General features: G+C 43.4%; 1 protein-coding gene across 1 annotated transcript; it reads right to left on the reverse strand.

Annotated features, from left to right (window-relative positions):
• Positions 1–15,141: 15,141 nt before the first annotated feature.
• Positions 15,142–19,496, reverse strand: LOC148035596 (high-affinity nitrate transporter 2.1-like). The gene is made up of 3 exons (XM_087678979.1): positions 18,393–19,496; positions 17,406–17,812; positions 15,142–15,998 (listed from the first exon to the last, which is right to left on the reverse strand). The coding sequence occupies exons 1-3, from the start codon at positions 19,308–19,310 to the stop codon at positions 15,545–15,547; spliced, it is 1,779 nt and encodes a 592-aa protein (XP_087535105.1). The 5' UTR covers positions 19,311–19,496; the 3' UTR covers positions 15,142–15,544.
• Positions 19,497–20,441: the final 945 nt, after the last annotated feature.

Below are 20,441 nucleotides of genomic sequence, written 5' to 3' on the forward strand. Positions count from 1 at the left end.
CGAAACAATATGCAGTCGTTGATACATGCATGGATGTTATTGTAGTCCATGCCAAGCTTCCGTAAAACATGTCGCGCATCATCACGAGACTCAGGCATGGTGTTTGCAGGTGACAATATATGATATTTCAATAACCTGAAAAAATCATAAAACACCTTGAAAAATCCATCCATGTTTGCAATAATACTGTTTTTAAAAAAAAAACAATGAAGTCTGTGTGCAAGGTACCTGAATAACTCAGTCACACTCGTATCGCTCCAACCGTATTTTGCTTGCACACTTAAGAGTGCAAGCAATGTCTTCAACCGAGATACTCGGCACCCATCATATAATGGTATGGATGCTTCCTCTCTAAGCGGGTCAGATGTCTCAACGTCCATGGGAATCAATGCATCGATCATTGCCTCCATCTCAGGCTCCAAGATTGTAGGCAAGTCAGGAAGGTTGTCTGTCTCCTCTGGCATTGACGGTATAGATGGGCCTTGTGAGTGGTCGATTGGCTCCTGCAATCCATCCATCGCATGTCCACGAACTCTTCTAATTGGCCGCAAAGGGTGCACTCCCCCTTGGGTCGAGACATCACCCCCCTGGATACAAAATTTACCAACAAGACCCAATCTTATTGTGTATGGTTTTCAATTAGCTTGAGAGTACAATGCATGAAAAATGCTAACTTCAAATTACCGTTTGCTGAAAGTCTGCAATCGCCTGATCAATGATCTCAGATTGAAACTCGCCAAATCGTCGTACGTGTTCTATAGACAATCAGCGTTTTCGTCTAATTGCCAACTTGCATTAAGAGCAAGGACATGGGACACGCTGATTAAGATACGACTCGCGGTCTTGAATAATAGGACCTTCTTCGTTTGCCATCTTATCTACATTACAGCAAACAAGACTTAAATGGATAGCTTTATGGAGATGTACGTCAAGTTGCAAGTTGACCATAAACCTTGCATTGTATATAGTAGTCGAGAGATTTTCCGATGTTATATCTCGGCCTTGTATCATGCTCAACGATTTGTTTGTCCCGGTAGATAATTTTTTGTTATCTACCGGCTTTGAGTATAAGTAATCAATTTTAAAATTAATGTGCGCCATCTATGAAATTTTATAACTATAGTAATAAAATTTATTTCAATCAATTCTACTCATAGTCATAAGACTTGAGAGAAATTATCCTATACTCAATTTAAGGGTTTCTTCTTCTATAACAATAATTTTGGGTTCATTTTGATGAAGTACGTGGCCGTATGCAAAGCACATTGCATACCATTATCAATACGTATATTATCTTAAATTTCCTTCCCTTCCCTCTCCCTCTCTTTCTCTCCCTCTCCCTCTCTTCCTCTCTTTCTCTCACCCTCTCCCTCTCCCTCTCGTTCTCTTTCTCTCCCTCTCTCATTTCCTCCCTCCCCCTCCCTCTCCCTCTCCCTCCCTCTTTCTCCCTCTCCCTCTCCCTCGCTCCCTCTCCCTCCCCCTCCCTCTTTCTCTCCCTCTCTCATTTCCTTCCCCTCCCCCTCCCTCTCCCTCTTCCTCTCCCTCTCCCTCTCTTTCTCTTTTTCTCCCTCTCCCTCTCTATCTCTCTTTCTCTCTCATTTCCTAAACAAGCAAAAAATAAAGTGATTTAAACATCCTCCAAGCAAAAGGGAGAGGGAGAGATACAATGCACTCTCCCTCTCTTTCTCTTTCTATCCCTCTCTCATTTCCTTCCCCTTCCTCTCCCTCTCACTCTCTTTCTCTCTCATTTCCTCTCCTAAACAAGCAAAAAATAAAGTGATTCAAACATTAAACAAGCAAAAGGGAGAGTGAGGGAGAGAGAGAATGCACTCTCCCTCCTTCTCCCTCTCTTTCTCTTTCTCTCCCTCTCCTATTTCCTCCCCCTCCCTCTCCCTCTCCCTCTATTTCTCTTTCTCTTTCTTTCCCTCTCCCTCTCCCTCTCTTTCTCTCTTACTCTCTCGTTTCCTCTCCTAAACAAGCAAAGAAGAAAGTAATTTAAACATTAAACAAGCAAAAGGGAGAGAGAGAGAGAGAATGCACTCTCCCTCTCTTTCTCTCCCTCTCCCTCTCTTTCTCTCCCTCTCTCTCCCTCTCCCTCTCCTTCTCTTTCATTTCCTCTCCTAAACAAACAAAAGAGAACAATTTAAACCTTCAACAAGTAAAAGAAAGAGAGAGGGAGACTCACCAATGAGATATGGCGAGCGTGGGCGGCTTCTCTTTGCAACAAGGGCTCCTCCTCTCCTTCGCGAACAACGACGGTGGCGGTGGTGGCGGCGGCGGCGGCGGCGGCGGCGGCAAGTCTCTTCCTCCTCTTCTCTCACAAAGCCTTGGCTCTCTCCCTCGCTCTCTCCCTCGCTCTCGCTCTCAAAAGGCGAAGAAAACAAAATGAAAACGGCGCTCTGGTTTCGGCCGCGCCTTTTTTCCCTGCGGCGTCGCTATATGCGACGCATATAGCGACGCCAATTGCGACGCATATAGCGACGCCGATATCCGCCGTCGCTAATCGGCGTCGCTATTGCCCCATTCCCTTGTAGTGATGGTTGCCCAATCATTTATGCAAAAGGTTTTGGGCTCCCAATTTTCGTCTACTCCTTGGCTATAGATAGTGTAGGAGTTTATTAAACGAGACGGGTGCCTTTTGGATGCCATACTTAGATTGAATTTGCAAAAAAAAGTGCTCACTGAGAAAGGCGAATGAGCAAATAAAGAAGCTCACCGAGAAAGACGAATGAACAAAAAAGAAATACTAAAAAGACTAATGAAAATATATTGGGGGCACCAAAAGCTCCCAACTTTCAAAAAAGTCATTATTAACTTCAGAACATCTTTATCATAATCGGTTTTATCAGATTTTATAAGTAAATAAGGACTTCGGGACTACCAAAACATATCAAAGTTTAGAGATTTTGACTAAAAGAGAGGAGATAATCATGAAGTGGACTCTACTATCTCCAAAAAGGAGGAGACAAGAATACTATATTCTTGCACACGTGGTAAACTCTATTTGGTCATTTTCTTAATCCTGTGATTAATAAAAGTGTATTTTTGAAGCGTTTTTAGTCCTAATGGGCTTGTAATCCACAAACCTTCTAGGATTTTGACAATTTGGTGATATATACCATTTTCTCCACATCTATAATATTCCACTTCTGATCTGTGTGACCATCGCCAGACTGTCATCCTCTATGTCGTTGAGAGAGAAATCTCCTTGGATCAAAATTAGAACCAAACTCCCTAGGTTTTGGTCCAATGTCCTACATTGTCATTTTGGATTTCAACAAGTTGAATCTTGCGTCTTCATCTTTCTTTCTTCTTTTGTGCATCTCTTTTAGAGATCAAATATCACTACAAGATATAGACCTTATACCGACGTTTAAAGCGACGAAAATACAAACAACAAAATTTTCCCCCGTCGTCGCAAAAAGCGTCGTTATTGGCGACGCCATAGAAACATCGCTATTGGTATCGCTATATGCGTCGCTATTTGCGTTGCATATAGTGACACAACCAGTGAATCTGCGATGCGCATAGCGAGGCCAATAGCGACGCGAGCAGTAAATTTGCGATGTAAATAGCGATGGTAACAAGGAAAAAAAAATTTGTGGCAGGGCAGCTTGCTGCCCTGCCACATATAGCACTGTGTGCTGTATGAGAGCCATACAAAATAGTTTCTACACTACTGCATACAAAGCGCTTGTAAACAAAAAGAATGTATATGAAATCATAACACTGATACATGGAATAAATACATGATCGCATAAAATGCGATTGATACAATCATGAAAGGATATCACTAATACATAGAAAATGTCTACCTAGATCATGCGACTAAAAACTAAAGGTGTGTGAGCTCCAAGGATCCAAGGGCGAGCTAGAAATCCTCGTCCCCCAAAAGCTCGTCCCACCGCAAAGGAGCATCGAACGGATTCTACAGAAAAAGAAACAACATATCAATCCACCATACAATAATGCATTCAAATATCTCATGGTAACTACGGACAAGAAAGATGAGTGACTTACTGGGCCGCCGCGTCTATACAATCGGTCGATCAATGCATTGAGACCGTGCCTCTCTGTATATGGAGTCTCAAGGCCTTGCAGATCGCGATTTATAATGGAGTGCTGCAAAGAAAACAAAATGCTAACTGTTAGAAACATGATTGTCAGTACAAAGAATATTTCAAAAAAACAAATAAGCAAAACAAAAGAGAAACTTACAAAGTCCTCCAAATATGTCCTGTGGCCGCTACTCCCAAGATGATGGACCACTCCGGCCTCGAGTCGTGCCCTCGCCGCCTCCCGCTGCTGACTCCAACGTCCTGGCGAATCTGTAGCCTCCTCCCTCAGTCGGCGCCAGTCGTCTGCATCTAACCACTCGGGCTTTGTAGCCCCACTCTTGATTGCCTTGCCTGCGTCAGATCGTCTATGTGACATGTATGCACGCATGCAATCCATCATCGAGCCCGTAGAGAATCTATCTACTGCGGCTGGCACCGGAAACTCCTCATGCAAGGATGCTACTATGTAGTCCTTGCTCCCCTCCGGTATGTTCTTCCAATGATCCAGGACGTTGTGTCGAAAAACTTGTTGGCACAACTCTCTCATGTGAGCCATCACCCTCCTCTCCTCATCATTCATGATGATGGCTCCTGACCTACTATCAACCAGGTATCCATAACCCCTAGGAATTTACCTAAGATGGGTCCTCCCCCATCTCCGTCCATGCTCCTGGGCATATCCAGGAGACCCCTGTGCATCCGGTGTACTAACGGGGGTAACCTCTCTCGGAGTGGCACTCAAAGGGATGCCACCAAAGGGGGTGCCACCAAAAGGGGTGCCACCGCTGACGGCTGCGCAAAAGCCGGAGTAACTGGAGTAAATGTCCCCATAGGTGTGACAAATCCTGGAGGTAACGCATCTCCAACTGAATGACGAGACGGAGACACCACATCCGTGTCTCCATAGCAGCACCCCCCTGATCCCGATGTAGTCCCTCCCTCTGGCCCAAGTCGTGAGCGTCGAGATCGTCTGCTCGAAGCTGAAGCATCTGATCGCACTGAAGCAGATCTAGTAGAGCGCCCTGACAAAGAACGAGACAACTCCTAGTCTGCCATCTCTCTGAATCTCGCGAGCTGGTCTGGAGACATGTGTTCCATCATGTCCTGAAACTCCTCATCGCTCATCCCTCGACTCATCCTGAAAATGTCATCTGCACAGATAAAAAATGGTGTTAGAATAATCAATTTAAACTATACAAAGCACAGTAATATAAATCATTTTTGAAAAATCCCTCTTAAAATGCATATCTTATGTACCTTTATGGAAGATCTAAACAACGAATTAAGTAATACAATTCTCCAAGAATGAAGTATTCTATGGTCTCATGTTAATCTCCTGACACAACTCTGCATACACTGGAAGGTCGATAGACATGTCACCACAAAAGAACGAGTCTGCCTCGTTTTCAAAAATTTCTTGGACTACTGTATTTCTATCATTGTTAGCCGATGTGGGCTCCAAGGTTGCGGTGGCCTCCACCCCTTGTAATATCGACCCCTCTATTTGCATATTTTCTTCATCTATGCCCGGAACATCGCTTTGATCATATACTCTCACACTTCGAGGAGTTCAAGGTATAACATACCACCATCGAGGCTGTCGGGGGTTTGGATAGAAGATTACCTGTTCACAAACACGTACAAAGCGAGTTCAAACCATTGTGACATAAACCATGTCGTATTACAATTAGCAAGAAAATGACTCTATGCACCTGTTCACAATGGGCCGGCAATACAAAGGTGTCACGCAAATCCGTCCATTTTTTTTCGGAATCTATTTCGAGAAATCCAGATGGATCTCGTCGAACTGTTGCTCTAGCTCCTCCAAGTACCACTTTGAACCACTGCATATCGAATAGTATCATGGAGAAGCTACGGTAATCCACCGTAATAATACTTTGCAAGTTCCCAAAATACTCCATCTCATCCACAACCGTGTTCGGATCCATTGCTCGTCGCCGGCTCTCTTGCTCAAACCTTGCCATGACACCACAGTCCATTGTGGAGCGCATTTTGTCAATACGCTCCACGCGAAAATGCCGTCCGCGCGACCACGCTACACTATATATTTTGTACTGTACATTGAAACACTCAAATTAGATGTCGCATATAAAATTTAGATATGACACATTCTAAACCCCTCATCACCTTTGGACTACATCCCCTCGAGAACTCCCACTCCTCCATTGAGACCTCTATCCCTTCGCTGGATGCTGTGGTCAAGGCTCCATGCAACCATCATGTTGACATAAACCGCGGCATCTCCTCCATGCCTTCGGGATATCGAATCGGTCGATGACGTGTATTGCGTCGGAATTCAGCTCGCGCTTCCTCTGGATCTTGCCTTGCAATCTGGTACTTGGCGAGCCACGTCTCCATGGAGGCATGGTGCAATATACAAAAGCGATTCACCTTCTCTTCCATTGAGGCATCCATTCTTTTTTCTACCCCATTTCCAACCACCACATCTCCAGTCAGTCTATCATCGTCCTTCAGCATCCATAGCATTTCATTGTCTGGTTCCACCGTTGGTAGTCATTGTGAGATATGCACTAACGCCTCTGACGCCAACCAACCTTCCGCCATGCTACCTTCTGGACGAGCTCGTTGTCGCACAAAGCCTTTCAGGGTTTTCATGAAGCGCTTCAGGAAGATCATCCATCGCGTATGGAGAGGTCCATCAATCTCCACTTCGTCCACAAGATGCACAAGAAGGTGAACTTGTATCGTGAGCATGCTAGTGGGCAAGTATTTCTCAAAGAGACAGACCGTCTCCACTGCTCCCCGCCTTGCGGATTCAATAGAGGACGTCTTAATCTCTTTCTGTGAGATCCATTGCACCAAAGTCGACAACTTGTAAATGGCTCCGCGAATTTCTGGAGTAAGGTATCCTGCAATCGCGATCGGTAGGACAAACTGCCACAAATGAGAAAGCATTATGAATAATGGCCACTTTTCAAATTGCAAAATGCCCACGCTAATTACAATCCATTCTGTTCACAAACCTGACATATCTTATGCCAATCATGGGATTTTAGCCCCGACAATTGGTCATCTTTAGAAAATGCGGACCTGAGAGAACGCATCATACCCGTCGGAGTGCGGATAGACTTGATTACTTGCTTCACAATGCGCTCTTCTTTGGTGGACAAAACCCAAGGAGCACGAGGAAGCTGCACTCCCCCTTTAGCACTCGACTGCGGCCAAAGCGCCTCCATCTTACCTACCTCCTTCAAATCCATTTGTGACCCTATAGTGTCTCTCTTTCCTGTGATATGGTCCCATAGCAAGCTGCCCACATTCTTGAAAATATGCATGGGATTCAACAAGTGGTTGACATGTAAGTGGGTCCAATATGGCAACTCGTAGAAAACTGAGAATCGTCGAATTCCATTTGGATGTGATTCCGAGTTTACCATTTTCAGCTCGTACCAGCTTGCAGCGTTCATACGTGTTGGAGGTCATCCAAGAAAACCTTCCCTGAGTTCATGATCCTCTGGCAAGAAAGTGGCGTGTCCTTGATATACTATCTTCTTCATGGTTCGTGACCTTCGAGAGTCTAACTGTGGCCCACACATGGACATGCATGATAACCTGAGGTAACCAGACCTGTAAGGCGAGCCACGACCTAGTGAATACTTGATTGAATGAAATAAAATATAGATATTACCAGTGAGAACGGAGGTCTGCTCACCTAAGCACTCTCCCAATCCCGAAAAGTCATGCATCATCCACATGAGAATGGCTCAAATGTTGGCTGACTGCCGACCATCGCGCCTGCTCATATCTTGCACAGTGACCCCCTCCTCCCACAAAATCTTAAGCTCATCGACTAATGGACGAAGATACACGTCCATATTTTTTACTTTGTAGTGGCCCGGGACGAGCAAGCTAAGGATGAGATGTCCTTTCTTCATAGAAAGCCATGGAGGGATATTGTAGTTGACAAGCACTATAGGCCACACACTGTAAGAAGTCGAGCGCAGACCGAATGGGTTCACACCATCCATGGCGAGATCGAGCTGAAGATTCATTGGCTCTCGCGCAAAGCCTGGGAAGGTAGAGTCAATGTGGCTCCATGCGCGCGAATCCGCTGATATTCGTTGAACTCCATCCGTGGACCTATTCTGCACATGCCACGTTGTCAAGCTTGCCATACCAGACGTGCGAAACATGCGGTTTATCCGGGGGATGAGCGGAAAGTGTCTGAGAACTTTTTAAGGGATGGTTTGCCCTTGTAAGTCCTGTCGATACCTATGAGCACCACACTTTGGGCATGTCTCCATAGTCTTGTATTTATCTTGAAACAGTATGCAGTCGTTGATACATGCATGGATGTTATTGTAGTCCATGCAAAGCTTCCGTAAAACATGTCGTGCATCATCACGAGACTCAGGCATGGTATTTGCATGTGGTAATATATGATATTTTAAGAACCTGAAAAAAATCATAAAATACCTTGAAAAAGCACAAATATTTGCAATAATACTGAAAAAAAAAAATCAATGAAGCCTATGTGCAAGGTACCTGAATAACTCAGTCACACTCGTATCGCTCCAACCGTATTTTGCTTGCACACTTAAGAGTGTAAGCAATGTCTTCAACCGAGATACTCGGCACCCATCATATAATGGTATGGATGCTTCCTCTCTAAGCGGGTCAGATGTCTCAACATCCATGGGAATCAATGCATTGATCATTGCCTCCATCTCAAGCTCCAAGATTGTAGGTAGGTTGGGAAGGTTGTCTGTCTTCTCTGGCATTGACGGTATAGATGGGCCTTGCATGTGGTGGATTGGCTCCTGCAATCCATCCATCGCACATCTATGAACTCTTCTAATTGGCCGCAAAGGGTGCACTCCCCCTTGGGTCGAGACATCACCCCCTAGGTAGAAAATTTGCCAACAAGACCCAATCTTATTGTGTATGGTTTTCAATTAGCTTGCGAGTACAATGCACGATTAATATTAACTTCAAATTACCATTTGCTGAAAATCTGCAATCGCCTGATCAATGATCTCACATTGAAACTCGCCAAATCGTCGTACGTGTTCTATAGACAATCGGCGTTTTCGTCTAATTGCCAACTTGAATTGAGAGCAAGGACATGGGACACGCTGATTTAGATACATCTCGCGGTCTTGAACAATAAGACCTTCTTCGTTTTCCATCTTATCTACATTACAGCAAACGAGGCTTAAATGGATAGCTTTATGGAGATGTACGTCAAGTTGCAAGTTGACCATAAATCTTGCATTGTACATAGTAGTTGAGAGATTTTTTGATGTTATATCTCGGCCTTGTATCATGCTCAAGGATTTATTTGTCTCGGTAGATAATTATTCGTTATTGTAAAAAACTGCACTTGAGGGCTTTGAGTATAAGTAATCCATTTATGAGCATCATTGAGGATCTCTTAGTCTAATAATAAATCAGTCTCAACAAAAAGCATCTTAGAAATGTGGTTTTTTTGTCCTAGGATCGCGTATTAAAATTAATGCCATCTATGAAATTTATCAACTATAGTAATAAAATTTATTTCAATCAATTCTACTCATAGTCATAAGACCTGAGAGAAAATATCCTATACTCAATTTAAGGGATTCTTCTTCTATAACAATACTTTTGGGTTCATTTTGATGAAGTACCGTAATGACCATTAGCTACGGTATCATTTTCTTTTAGTCCTTCTGTTGACTAGTTGGCCTGATTTCTAATTTGTTATGCCTATAAAGTTAATACAAAAACAATGAATTATGCATATCACAATTAGATCCCCTACTTGGACATTATGAAGGACATGACCAATTTTAAGCTATCTTAAAGAGTCACCAATGTATGTGGCCCATGGCAAAGCACATTGCATACCATTATCGATAAGTCTATTATCTTAAATTTCTTTCCCCTCCCTCTCCCTCTCTTTCTCTCCCTCTCTCTCCCTCTCCCTCTCTTTTCTCTCTTTCTCTCTCTCTCAAGTAAGAGGGAGAGTGAGAGAGAGAATACACTCTCCCTCTCCCTCTCCCTCTCCCTCTCTTTCTCTTTCTCTCCCTCTCTCATTTCCTTCCCCTCCCTCTCCCTCTCCCTCTCTTTCTCTCCCTCTCTATCTCTCTTTCTCTCTCATTTCCTAAACAAGCAAAAAATAAAGTGATTTAAACATTAAACAAGCAAAAGGGAGAGGGAGAGAGACAATACACTCTCCCTCTCTTTCTCTTTCTCTCCCTCTCTCATTTCCTTCCCCTCCCTCTCCTTCTCCCTCTCTTTCTCTCCCTCTCTTTCTCTCTCATTTCCTCTCCTAAACAAGCAAAAAATAAAGTGATTTAAACATTAAACAAGCAAAAGGGAGAGGGAGAGAGAGAATGCACTCTCCCTCCCTCTCCCTCTCTTTCTCTTTCTCTCCCTCTCTCATTTCCTCCCCCTCCCTCTCCCTATTCTTCTCTTTCTCTTTCTCTCTCTCCCTCTCCCTCTCCCTCTCTTTCTCTCTCGTTTCCTCTCCTAAACAAGCAAAAAAGAAAGTGATTTAAACATTAAACAAGCAAAAGGGAGAGGAAGAGAGAGAATGCACTCTCCCTCTCCCTCTCCCTCCCTCTCCCTCTCTTTCTCTTTCTCTCCCTCTCTCATTTCCTCCCCCTCCCTCTCCCTCTCCCTCTCCCTCTCTTTCTCTTTCTCTCCCTCTCTCTCCCTCTCCCTCTCCCTCTCCCTCTCCCTCTCCCTCTCTCTCATTTCCTCTCCTAAACAAGCAAAAGAAAGAGAGAGGGAGACTCACCGATGAGATATGGCGAGCATGGGGCGGCTCCTCTTTGCGATGAAGGCTCCTCCTCTCCTTCGTGAACAACGACGGCGGCGGTGGCGGCGGCAAGTCTTCTTCCTCTCCTTCTCTCACGACGGTCGCTCTCTCCCTCGCTCTTGCTCTCAAAACTCACAATGGAGCAAACGCGAAATGAAAACCGTGCTCAATTTCGGTCGCTTTTTTTCCCTGCGGTGCGTCGCTATTTGCGTCGCAAATGCGACGCATATAGCGACGCAAATAGCGACGCCGCTATCCGCTGTCGCTAATCGGTGTCGCTACTAGCTCAAATCCTTGTAGTGTATCCTCTATATAGTTCTTTCTCAAACAATATGAATAGAAGGCTCCAGGAATGGTTGGTTTTCGAGTACACTTAGTGGCTAAATGCCTTGCTTGATTGCACTTCCACACCATATATTAGAACACATCACATCTCTCCCACCTCTCGCAAGAGTGGATACATTGGTGGTATTCACCTTCAACGTCTGTAGTTGTTCTGTAATCATATCCATAAGCTCTTTCTTAATACTTGCAACTGAATTGGACAAGTACTCCTTCAAATTTTCACCTCCTGGAGTACTTGTGGTAGGGTTTTAGGAAGCTTCTGTGATTATTGCATACATTGGTTGGGTTGATCCATGAGGTCCTTTGTTCTGGTTTTGATTTAGAGCTCTTGTTGAGACTCGGGGTTGTTGATTCTAGTGGGTAGGAGTTCATTGTTGTCGAGTCGCCATTGGAGAAACTGTTTGAGACCATTGATGTTGTGGTTGAACCATCATTTGAGGCATCATCATTTGCAGCCATTGTGGATTAGGTACATTATATTGTGGCATTGTTTGCATTATGAGGCATCGTTGTTTACGGCCACTATGGATTAGGTGCATTGTACTGCGACACTATTTGCATTTGGGGGTAGGGGTAGAGAACTGTCCCTGGGACTACATTTGGTGGGTATACCATTCTTGGCATGGGAGGAGATAAGTCTCCTCACAACCTTGCTTCAACTTCGTCATACAGTCTTGCTTCTTCCACTACAGCTTGCAGATTACCCGGTCATCTCAATTCCACAAACTTGTGAACTTTTGGTTGTAGACATTTGAGAAACACTCCTTTTTAGATGCCTTCATTTAAATGATGATTGGTCTATCTCTTTAGGATGGATTCCATTCGTGAGACATAAGCTTCTACTCTTTCTCTAGATGAACTCCTCTCGCATCCACTCTTCAAAACCTTCACGCCTAAAATTAGTAGGAAAGCCAACTTCAGGTCGTCTCATATGCCAAAATTTCATGTTACTTGTCTCTCATACCACTGAAATGCCGCCCCCTTGAAAGTGGTGAGGAATATTACTAACCAATGCTCAGGGGTTCTAGCATTGTTAGTCACACATGCTACCATAAACTCTACTACATAAAGATCAGGATCTTCATTGTACTCTCCCTTAAAAGTGGGCAATGGGACTACATTTGGTGGCCTATCATCAATATTTTCAAGATGGATTTGACTAGAAAGGGGACCTTGAGTTGCCATGGGGATTTCTATAAAGAGTGCTTTTAGGGTGTCAAAGGAGGCTTCTACCTGCAAGCTCATTCTGGGACTTGATTTTTGCATTTTCTCTTCTCACGTATCTCTGGACTTGTTCTAGTACTTGCCTCTTGATTGCATCATTCATCAGGGGGTTGGCTCCAACCAGTTAGTCTATATCAACAAAACAAAATCAGAGGAGGCTTCAATCTCTGTGGGACTCTCTAGCCAACATTTCTTCAACTTCCTTCTTTTCTACGTTTTTGAATTTACCTTTCAAACCACTAGAGAGGGGGAGATATTCTATTCTGAAGGTATCAAAACTCATTCTTTTGAGGATCCTTGTTGTGCCATCATCATAATAATGCCATCTTTTGATAGTTTCAATAGTATATGTTGTGAAGAACACTCTGTCTACCAACTTCCAGTGGGTTACTAATTGGACAAATAGGAGATTGTCAGTGTACTAGGCATCCCACATGTCCTACTATTGAGCATCTACGAACAAATTCCAACTCTTTTCTTTTTTGTTTTCGTGAACCTCCACTGACTACAACTCCTGAAGTTTCTTTACGATCTCCCACTTGATGATGTCTAGAAACTTCTCAATGAATGCCAAATCTTCCATGGATGGTCATTCTCTCTGTTTTTTCACTTCAGTTTGTTCCCAAATAATTTTCCACCCATATGCATGTCTTTGTTGCTTCAATTGAAAGAGGAAATAGTCCATCACATAGAGCCTACATCATGATGGTAATATATTTTCACCATTGTGGGATGAACTTCTTTTGAAAAGTGGATTTGGTAATGATTATCTTCAATTCTTCAGTAGTAGAAGGAACTTTGCAAACATCCATTGAATTCTTCTTTTCTTAGTAATGCCATTTCCTTCATTTTCAGCCTCTTTTGATGCTTGTTCATGGTAGTTTTTTCCAATTGTGCACAAAAAACATGGAGCCTAAGAGAGACATCAAGGAAAAGGGGTTTCTATTGCAATAAAATCTATCTTGTAACATCAACAAGATTTTTAGAGAACCACAATAAGGAAAAGAACACCATGAGCAAGAAATCTTCACGCAACATCATAGAAACAATTCTCCCACAACTTTAACTTCAATAAAATTCACCATTCTCTTCGTATACTTCATAGAATTATTTGACCAACCAAACAAAACACAAAAGAAACACCACTTTGAATGGAAAAATATCACATAGTATTCATCTTCATTGTCCTCATAGTTTTCTCTCACAGTCTCTTAATAAAAGATATATTGTTTGGCTATCTCTAACTCTCTCTTTCTCTCCCAATCAATAGTACATCATCTCCTCACTATAATACTCAATAATCACTCATAATAATCCTTCTTTGATCGTGGATGCCCCTTCCAAAAGGTGTGTTTGATATGAAAGGTCACCAGAGGTACTACAATGACTCTTCATAGCTCATCACTGTCACTTCACTTAAGTTTTCTCTTGAGTCTTCAAGAGCTGCTTCTTTTACTTCCTTGGGCTCTTTTTAAACTTACATTCACCTATTTCCAAGGCTAGAAAAATTTTTGAAAGTTATATATACATTCTACAGAACACTTACAAAAGATACAGAACAAGAATTGAGGCTCTATAAAAGCTCAACAGAGGATTTATAGAAGGTCAACAGAAAGCATCAGAACCTCATAACTCATACTAAAACCATTCCAAACTATCAAAAACCATTCAATGAGCTTTGTAACCTCAAACTTCACCAACCATTAATCCATGCTTCATACAGAAGAAAATTAGAATAAAAGAGAAGCTAAACAGAAACTATAAAAACCTCAACATAATATTATAGAGCCTTCTATCTCTACTAAAAAACATCATGAGCTTCCAAAACATAATCAATCTCATCCAAAACACTCTCAAACACTTCCAAAACAACTAATCATCATTCAAAATCCATCAAAAATTATCCATTCAACCTATAAAAATAACCAAAAAATCTAATCATTTCAGCATTCAATAATGTAGCATGGAGTGTACAAAGTTCTCGAAGTGTAAGGCCATAGTTTGCATAGCATAAAGATATAAAATAATACTCTTAGTTTTATTATAATTTGGTTCTCAATTATAGTGCTGAAATATTTGAGATTTTTTGCTTCTAGTGTTCTATAATATTTTTCTTATTGTATGGTTTAGATAATTCAATTTTAGTCATTATTGATGTGCACACCTTGTTCTATGAGCTTTGAAGACTTTGATGTGTAGGCTTTGTCATATGATTTTGCAAAATTCAAATCTTTATGGGAGTCTTGTCCATGGAATTTGTAAAGAGTGTTCTGTATCTTTATAGTTACATATACATTCTTTATACAAAAATTTTTGAAAGTTACATATACATTCTGCAGAACACTTACAAAAGATACAGAACACTCTTTAAAAATTTTTGTATAAGTGCAATGCCATAGTTTGTATAATACTTCAAAGTATAAAAGAACACTCTTTACTTTTATTGTAATTGATTCCTAATTATAGGGTTGAAATGTTTGAGTTTTTGTGCTTCTAGTGTTCTATTATATTTTTCTTGTTGCTAATTTGTAAGTTATCTCATTTGTGTAGACAATAAGGCATTGGAGAGGGAGACTTGTAAGCAAGAACCACTCAATTTCTTTTTAAATTTAGATATATAGTATCCTTTGCACACTTTATGTGTCAATCTATCTATGCGTAAGGTTGTTTGTTTCTAATTATGCTTTAAAAGCCCATATTAACTAGCTAGAATGACAAAATGATGCTTGGTGTATTAAAGAAAACCTCATATGAATACATGTTGAGCTTGTACGAGTCATTGGGTCTCCTTCTTCAAGGTAACTACAAATTGGTGTGAAAGAATAGAGCAATGTGCTAGTCTAACATATGCATTTAGAGCAATACATTTCAGGATTACCAGGCCTGGCCTTGGTGGCAAAGCAGTGAACTCCAACATATTGAGGGGTCACTAGGAACAACCTAGTGGTAAAAGAATGGAGAGTGCAAGATATTGAGGGAACAGTAGGCTAGTGTAGTGTGCGTGTATTTGGAGCAAGGATTGCTGAATCCTTAGGGTATAGTTTAGTGGTCAAAGAATGAAGCAGTATGAACGCAACCTATGTCCTGTAGGTCACAGCCCAGGTTGGTTAAATTGGTGGGGAATGAATGAAGCTCAGGAAAGGTTCTTTTGAGGGAAGGTGAGGTGATGAGCATTAACTTTGGTGATCAAGCTCTTGTTGTAATGAAGGATGGGGTGGGTAGGGGTGTTGGTGACGGAGGGGGCGGAGGCGACGCGGCGGCCCCTCTCGCCGCGGCTGTTTTGGGCGAACTTGAGGCTTTGCTGGTGCAGGCCCCGCACCTGCTCCGACTCCGACCACTCGCGCGAGTAGTAGGCCTCCTCGGTGCCCCCGCCCGCCCAGTACGACGACGCCGGCCCGCGCAGCATCCCGCCCCACTGCGGGAAGTAAACCAGCGCCAGGGGCAGCGTGCAGCATACGATCATCACCCCCATCAAGCTGATCCCCGTCTCCGTCGAGTAGCTCAGGCTCGTGAAGAAGATCGACTGCGTCAGCATCGCCGCCACGTTCCCCCCTGCTGCTGTCATGCCAGAAACCACGCCCAGCGACCTGCACGCAGCAATACACACACACACAGAGACACACAATATAGAGATTGCACATAAGTAGTTAATTATAATGCACGGCTATAATTATAATCAATCATCAGCTAGATTAATAATTTCAAATGCCCATTCAGATCATCAGAATCAGCCTACTCCAGCTATGGTTATCCACGGGACATTATAATAACTAATCATATGATGGAATCGACGTTAGCCTACCTCTGCACTAATAGGTGTAAACATGGTCAGTCGGCTGCATTCTACAGCCAATGATGAGCATGATCGATACACTTGTGACCTCTGACTGTGAAAAGAGGATCGTGACATATTGACGACTGCAATTTATGACCGATCCCTCATCACATATACTAGTGGCGAAAAGGAGTCAATATCTCTATAACTCCATATCGATGAGCACGTAGCAATGTCGTTGAACGACAAATATTGTAGCGATCCCTATAATTATAGTATATATTCAGAAACTAGTATGGCATACCATGTCCTTGACTCATCGTGACATAAGAAGATGCTGGTATAATGCAAGGCAGCCTCATTTCCCAGGTAATATAAGAAGATGCTAGTATGATGCAAGGCAGCCTCATTTCCCAAAGTAATTGTACAGTATTACATTGGTGGAAACCATGGGCAAGTTCAAGGTTGATTAATGGAAGACACAAATAAAGAAGTTGTTGTGTCATCTGGCTAAGTGGGGCATGCGTGTAGGCTGTTCCATATGCATCTACATTGGAGATGCTGCCATGTTCTCGCCTTCAGTTGCAACATCGTTGTATAGCTTAAGAGTCACACTGACGTAAGTTCCCCCCATGTGAGGGCTTGCAAGAAGTCCCAAGTATCAAGTCCAGTCCAATTTGGAGGCCATTCACTCCAAAAGTTTGTCACGTCTAAAGGTAAATCCAAGGGGGATGTGTAAGGGCTAGTGTCAAGTGTGGTGTGTAGGGTTCCTTGGTTGCGTGTGAACTCAAATTTGAAGCCAACCTATGTAATTGAATCATCATAACGTAAGGAGGTGCTGGTATGATGCAAGCAAGTTCATTTCCTGAAGTAACTTACAATTATATGGGTTATTGAATGATGCTAATTTGCTCACACAAGCAGCCTATGTAATGGAATCATGCGAGTATGATTAAGGAGCGGCTGGTATTATAGAAGCAAGCTCGTTTACCGAAGGTACTTGCAACAGAACGGACGATTAACGACCTATGATAATAAGTAGGAGAGACTAGTTGAACAAAAACTAGTTCGAATTAGCGTTTACAGCACGACATTGTTACGGCATCACTAACGAATGTATTCGCAACATCCAAAAACAAGACGAGATAATGATGAAGCGTAAGCATCGCGTCGATACGCATTTACGAATGCATTAACCGATTTCATGAGAAGTAATTACCTCCGGGTCACGAAGGGAATGATACCGAAGGTCGCCCCGGCCGCTAGCTCGGCGAAGCACGAAAATATTAACATCACCACGATCGCTGCTCCCAAGCTTCCGAGTTGGCCAAGCAGAATGCAGAACACACCCCCGAGCGTCTGCACTATCCAGAGCGCCCACAGGCGACCCCTCATGCCCGCCCATCGAGCCGTGAAGTCCGACAGATACCCCCCGAAGGGCCGCGTCACGATGTTGGCCATCCCGAAAAGGGACGCCACTATTCCTGCTGTGTGCAGGCTGAGATCGAATCTGTCGTAGAAGTACTGCGCGATGATGTTGTCCACCGTCAGCTCCACCCCGAAGCAGTAACCGTACGTTATCGCAAACACCCAGCTCCTGTAGTTGCTAATACCGTACAGGGTCACCTGTCATCATGCATACATATATATCAGAAAAATTTGATCGTTGCATGACCTATTCACGTCATGGAGTGTCGAATCGATTTATAATTTCCACTACAATTCTCACATTGCAACTACAATTCCTACAGGTTGTATAATAATAAGATTTCCCAGTAATAGTTCGGACTAACACTGGAATAATAGGAGCTACTGGGAAGGAGGGATGGCATACTAGCAGCTTGGTGAGGTTGTAGGCAGGGGAAGGGGAAGACTGTAGCTCGCTTAGGTAGACCCTGCCCCCAACCACATCTAGCTAGCTAGCTTTTGCGATGCCTCTCGACTCTCGAGAAGCTCAGAATGTTAAACATGTCAGGACAAAACCCATAGGATTCTAGGAAAGAGGCAGACATGTCCAAAAAAAACTCATTGCCCCGATATACATATATCTGTGTGTGTGTGCGTGCGCTCGCGCGTGTGAGACGAGAAGCTAATTTCTTTATACATGCAAAACTCCTTGAGATGTCATTTCTCCACATTATTAAAACCATCAAGAATGACTGACTGTATATTCAGAGCTGGTGTCACAAGCGGTAGTAGTAAGTACCTTGAAGAGGTTGTCCTTCACTTGCCTGCCCGTCTGCTGCAGCTCGTGGAAGTTACCGTCGGGCAAGTCTTGACCCGTTAGTAGCACAAGGAGGCCGATAACGACATGCATAACTCCCGGCACGAAGAACGCAAGACGCCAGGCTGTGAAGTCCGGGGAGGCCATGAAGTCGCCTATGAGCTGGAAGACGAGCGGCATGATGAGGTGAGTGGCGCCGCCGCCGAGGTTGCCCCATCCGGCGGTAATACCGTTGACGGTCCCCACGATCTGAGCAGAGAACATGGTGCTCATCCAGAACTGACAGGAAACGAAGGTGGCGAGCGAGAAGCCGATGAAGAAGCGAGAAAGGATGAACCCTGTGGCTGATCTGACGCTGGCCATCAGGAAGACAGCCGGGGCGGAGAGCATGACCAGGAAGGCGCACCCGTAGCGAGGGCCGACCAGGTCGCAGAGGGCTCCCATGACGAGGCGCGACAGGACAGAGCCAAGTACAGAGGCTATGGCGCCGTTGCCGATGTCCAACTTGGTAAGGTCCAGATTGTCGCGAATGACGGGCAACAATGGCGCCGCAGCAAAGCTGGAGACGAAGCAGGTGAAGAACGAGATCCAGGACAGGTGAAAGGCCCGCATGTGCGGCTGTGCGAAAGACCATAGCTTGATCTTCTTGGCCTTGTGCTCCGAGTCCACCGGTAGGTCGAAGTCCGGATTGAATAAGCCGCCGATTTTCGTCGTGCCTGCAGGATGCTGCAGATGCAGTACTTCGCCGGCGGCCTGCTGCATCTGCTTTGGAGATCCGACGTGATCTATATTCCGACGCTCTGAGGAGCCCGTCCCTGCCGCTGCATCACATATGAGCTGCACCTCGGTCTTGCTAACTACCACTGTTGCTGCAGACGTATCGGCGCTACCGCCATCCATGATCTGTAAGCTCGTCGAATACTATATGTGGCCGATTGAAGTTAAGCAGATCAAATTAGACGACGTTTATGCAAGGTCGATGTATCGACAGTCGATAATGGGTACGAACAGGAAAGAAATCGTGGGAGCAAGGCGGATATCCGATCCGCCCAGTCATGACCATGATCTGTACCTGGCGTCGCGAGATTCTTGTTATCTTTGCGTCGCGTCGCAATATTGATAAATGTTAGAACCGTCCCAATATGTAATTTAGCGGGGCCCTAGTCTAGAGTTCATCCATGCACGTCCATATGCCAGGTGCTCGTGGAATCAAGTCACAAACAATATCTCAAAAGTGAACTGAACGTGTTGCGCTATGTTTGTTGTGATTATCTTGTACATTGACATCCAGGATGTAGCAGGGCGCTTTGTGTGTGACATGCAATAGGCCGTATATAGTGTCATTGCTGAGAAACAACAGAAGACATGTTCTCACAAACGTTTGGATCACAACCAAGATGCAATCTCTACTCTGAATTTGCATGTTTCCATGTAAGTTTTGTGAATTGCAACTGGTAATTGGAAACCCAAAATGAGATCAAGCCATGCAAGGAACTCTAAACCATTTGTTATATAGCAAATTAAAAAGAGAAGTTTACTTGATAAATTAGAGCATATCTAGCAAAAGTCTCAACTAGTAAAAAGTGGATCTTTTGCTAGATATGTATATAGTAAAATTTTTACTATATAGCAAAATAAATCTAGAAAATTTGCAATATAGCTATTTGATTGAGTAGCAAAATTGCAAAGATGCTAGTTAGCAATTCCCTACAGTTTACCACTGTTTTAAATAACTATATAGTAATTTTATACCAAAATTTTACTATTTAGTGAAGCACATAATGCAAAGTATACGTGTCCAAAAGCAGAATCTTGACCAGTTCCTTCTTCAGGCTTTTCCAATGAAGCTTTTCGTAGCTCATCCTGTGGAGATTTTGATCTCCTGATTTCTACAAATTCATCAACATCCTTGTCTTCTTCGATGCTATCTTTTGCATCAAGCTTGAGTCATTTTGTCATGCTCTATTGTAATTCAACTACTCCTTTTGTTGCATCTTTAACAGCTGCAATTAGCGCCTAATGTTCAAGGCA

This window comes from Lygodium microphyllum, chromosome 5 (assembly GCF_053477565.2).
Source record: "Lygodium microphyllum isolate KBCC chromosome 5, Lygodium_microphyllum_v1.1.10, whole genome shotgun sequence".
Lineage (NCBI taxonomy): Eukaryota > Viridiplantae > Streptophyta > Polypodiopsida > Schizaeales > Lygodiaceae > Lygodium > Lygodium microphyllum.

Coding starts and splice junctions, on each gene's coding strand:
- LOC148035596 (XM_087678979.1), bottom strand. CDS start 19,310: ATGGATGGCGGTAGCGCCGATACGTCTGCAGCAACAGTGGTAGTTAGC. Junction 17,813..18,392: donor TGAAGGACAACCTCTTCAAG/GTACTTACTACT, acceptor GCATGATGACAG/GTGACCCTGTACGGTATTAG. Junction 15,999..17,405: donor ATTCCCTTCGTGACCCGGAG/GTAATTACTTCT, acceptor TGCTGCGTGCAG/GTCGCTGGGCGTGGTTTCTG.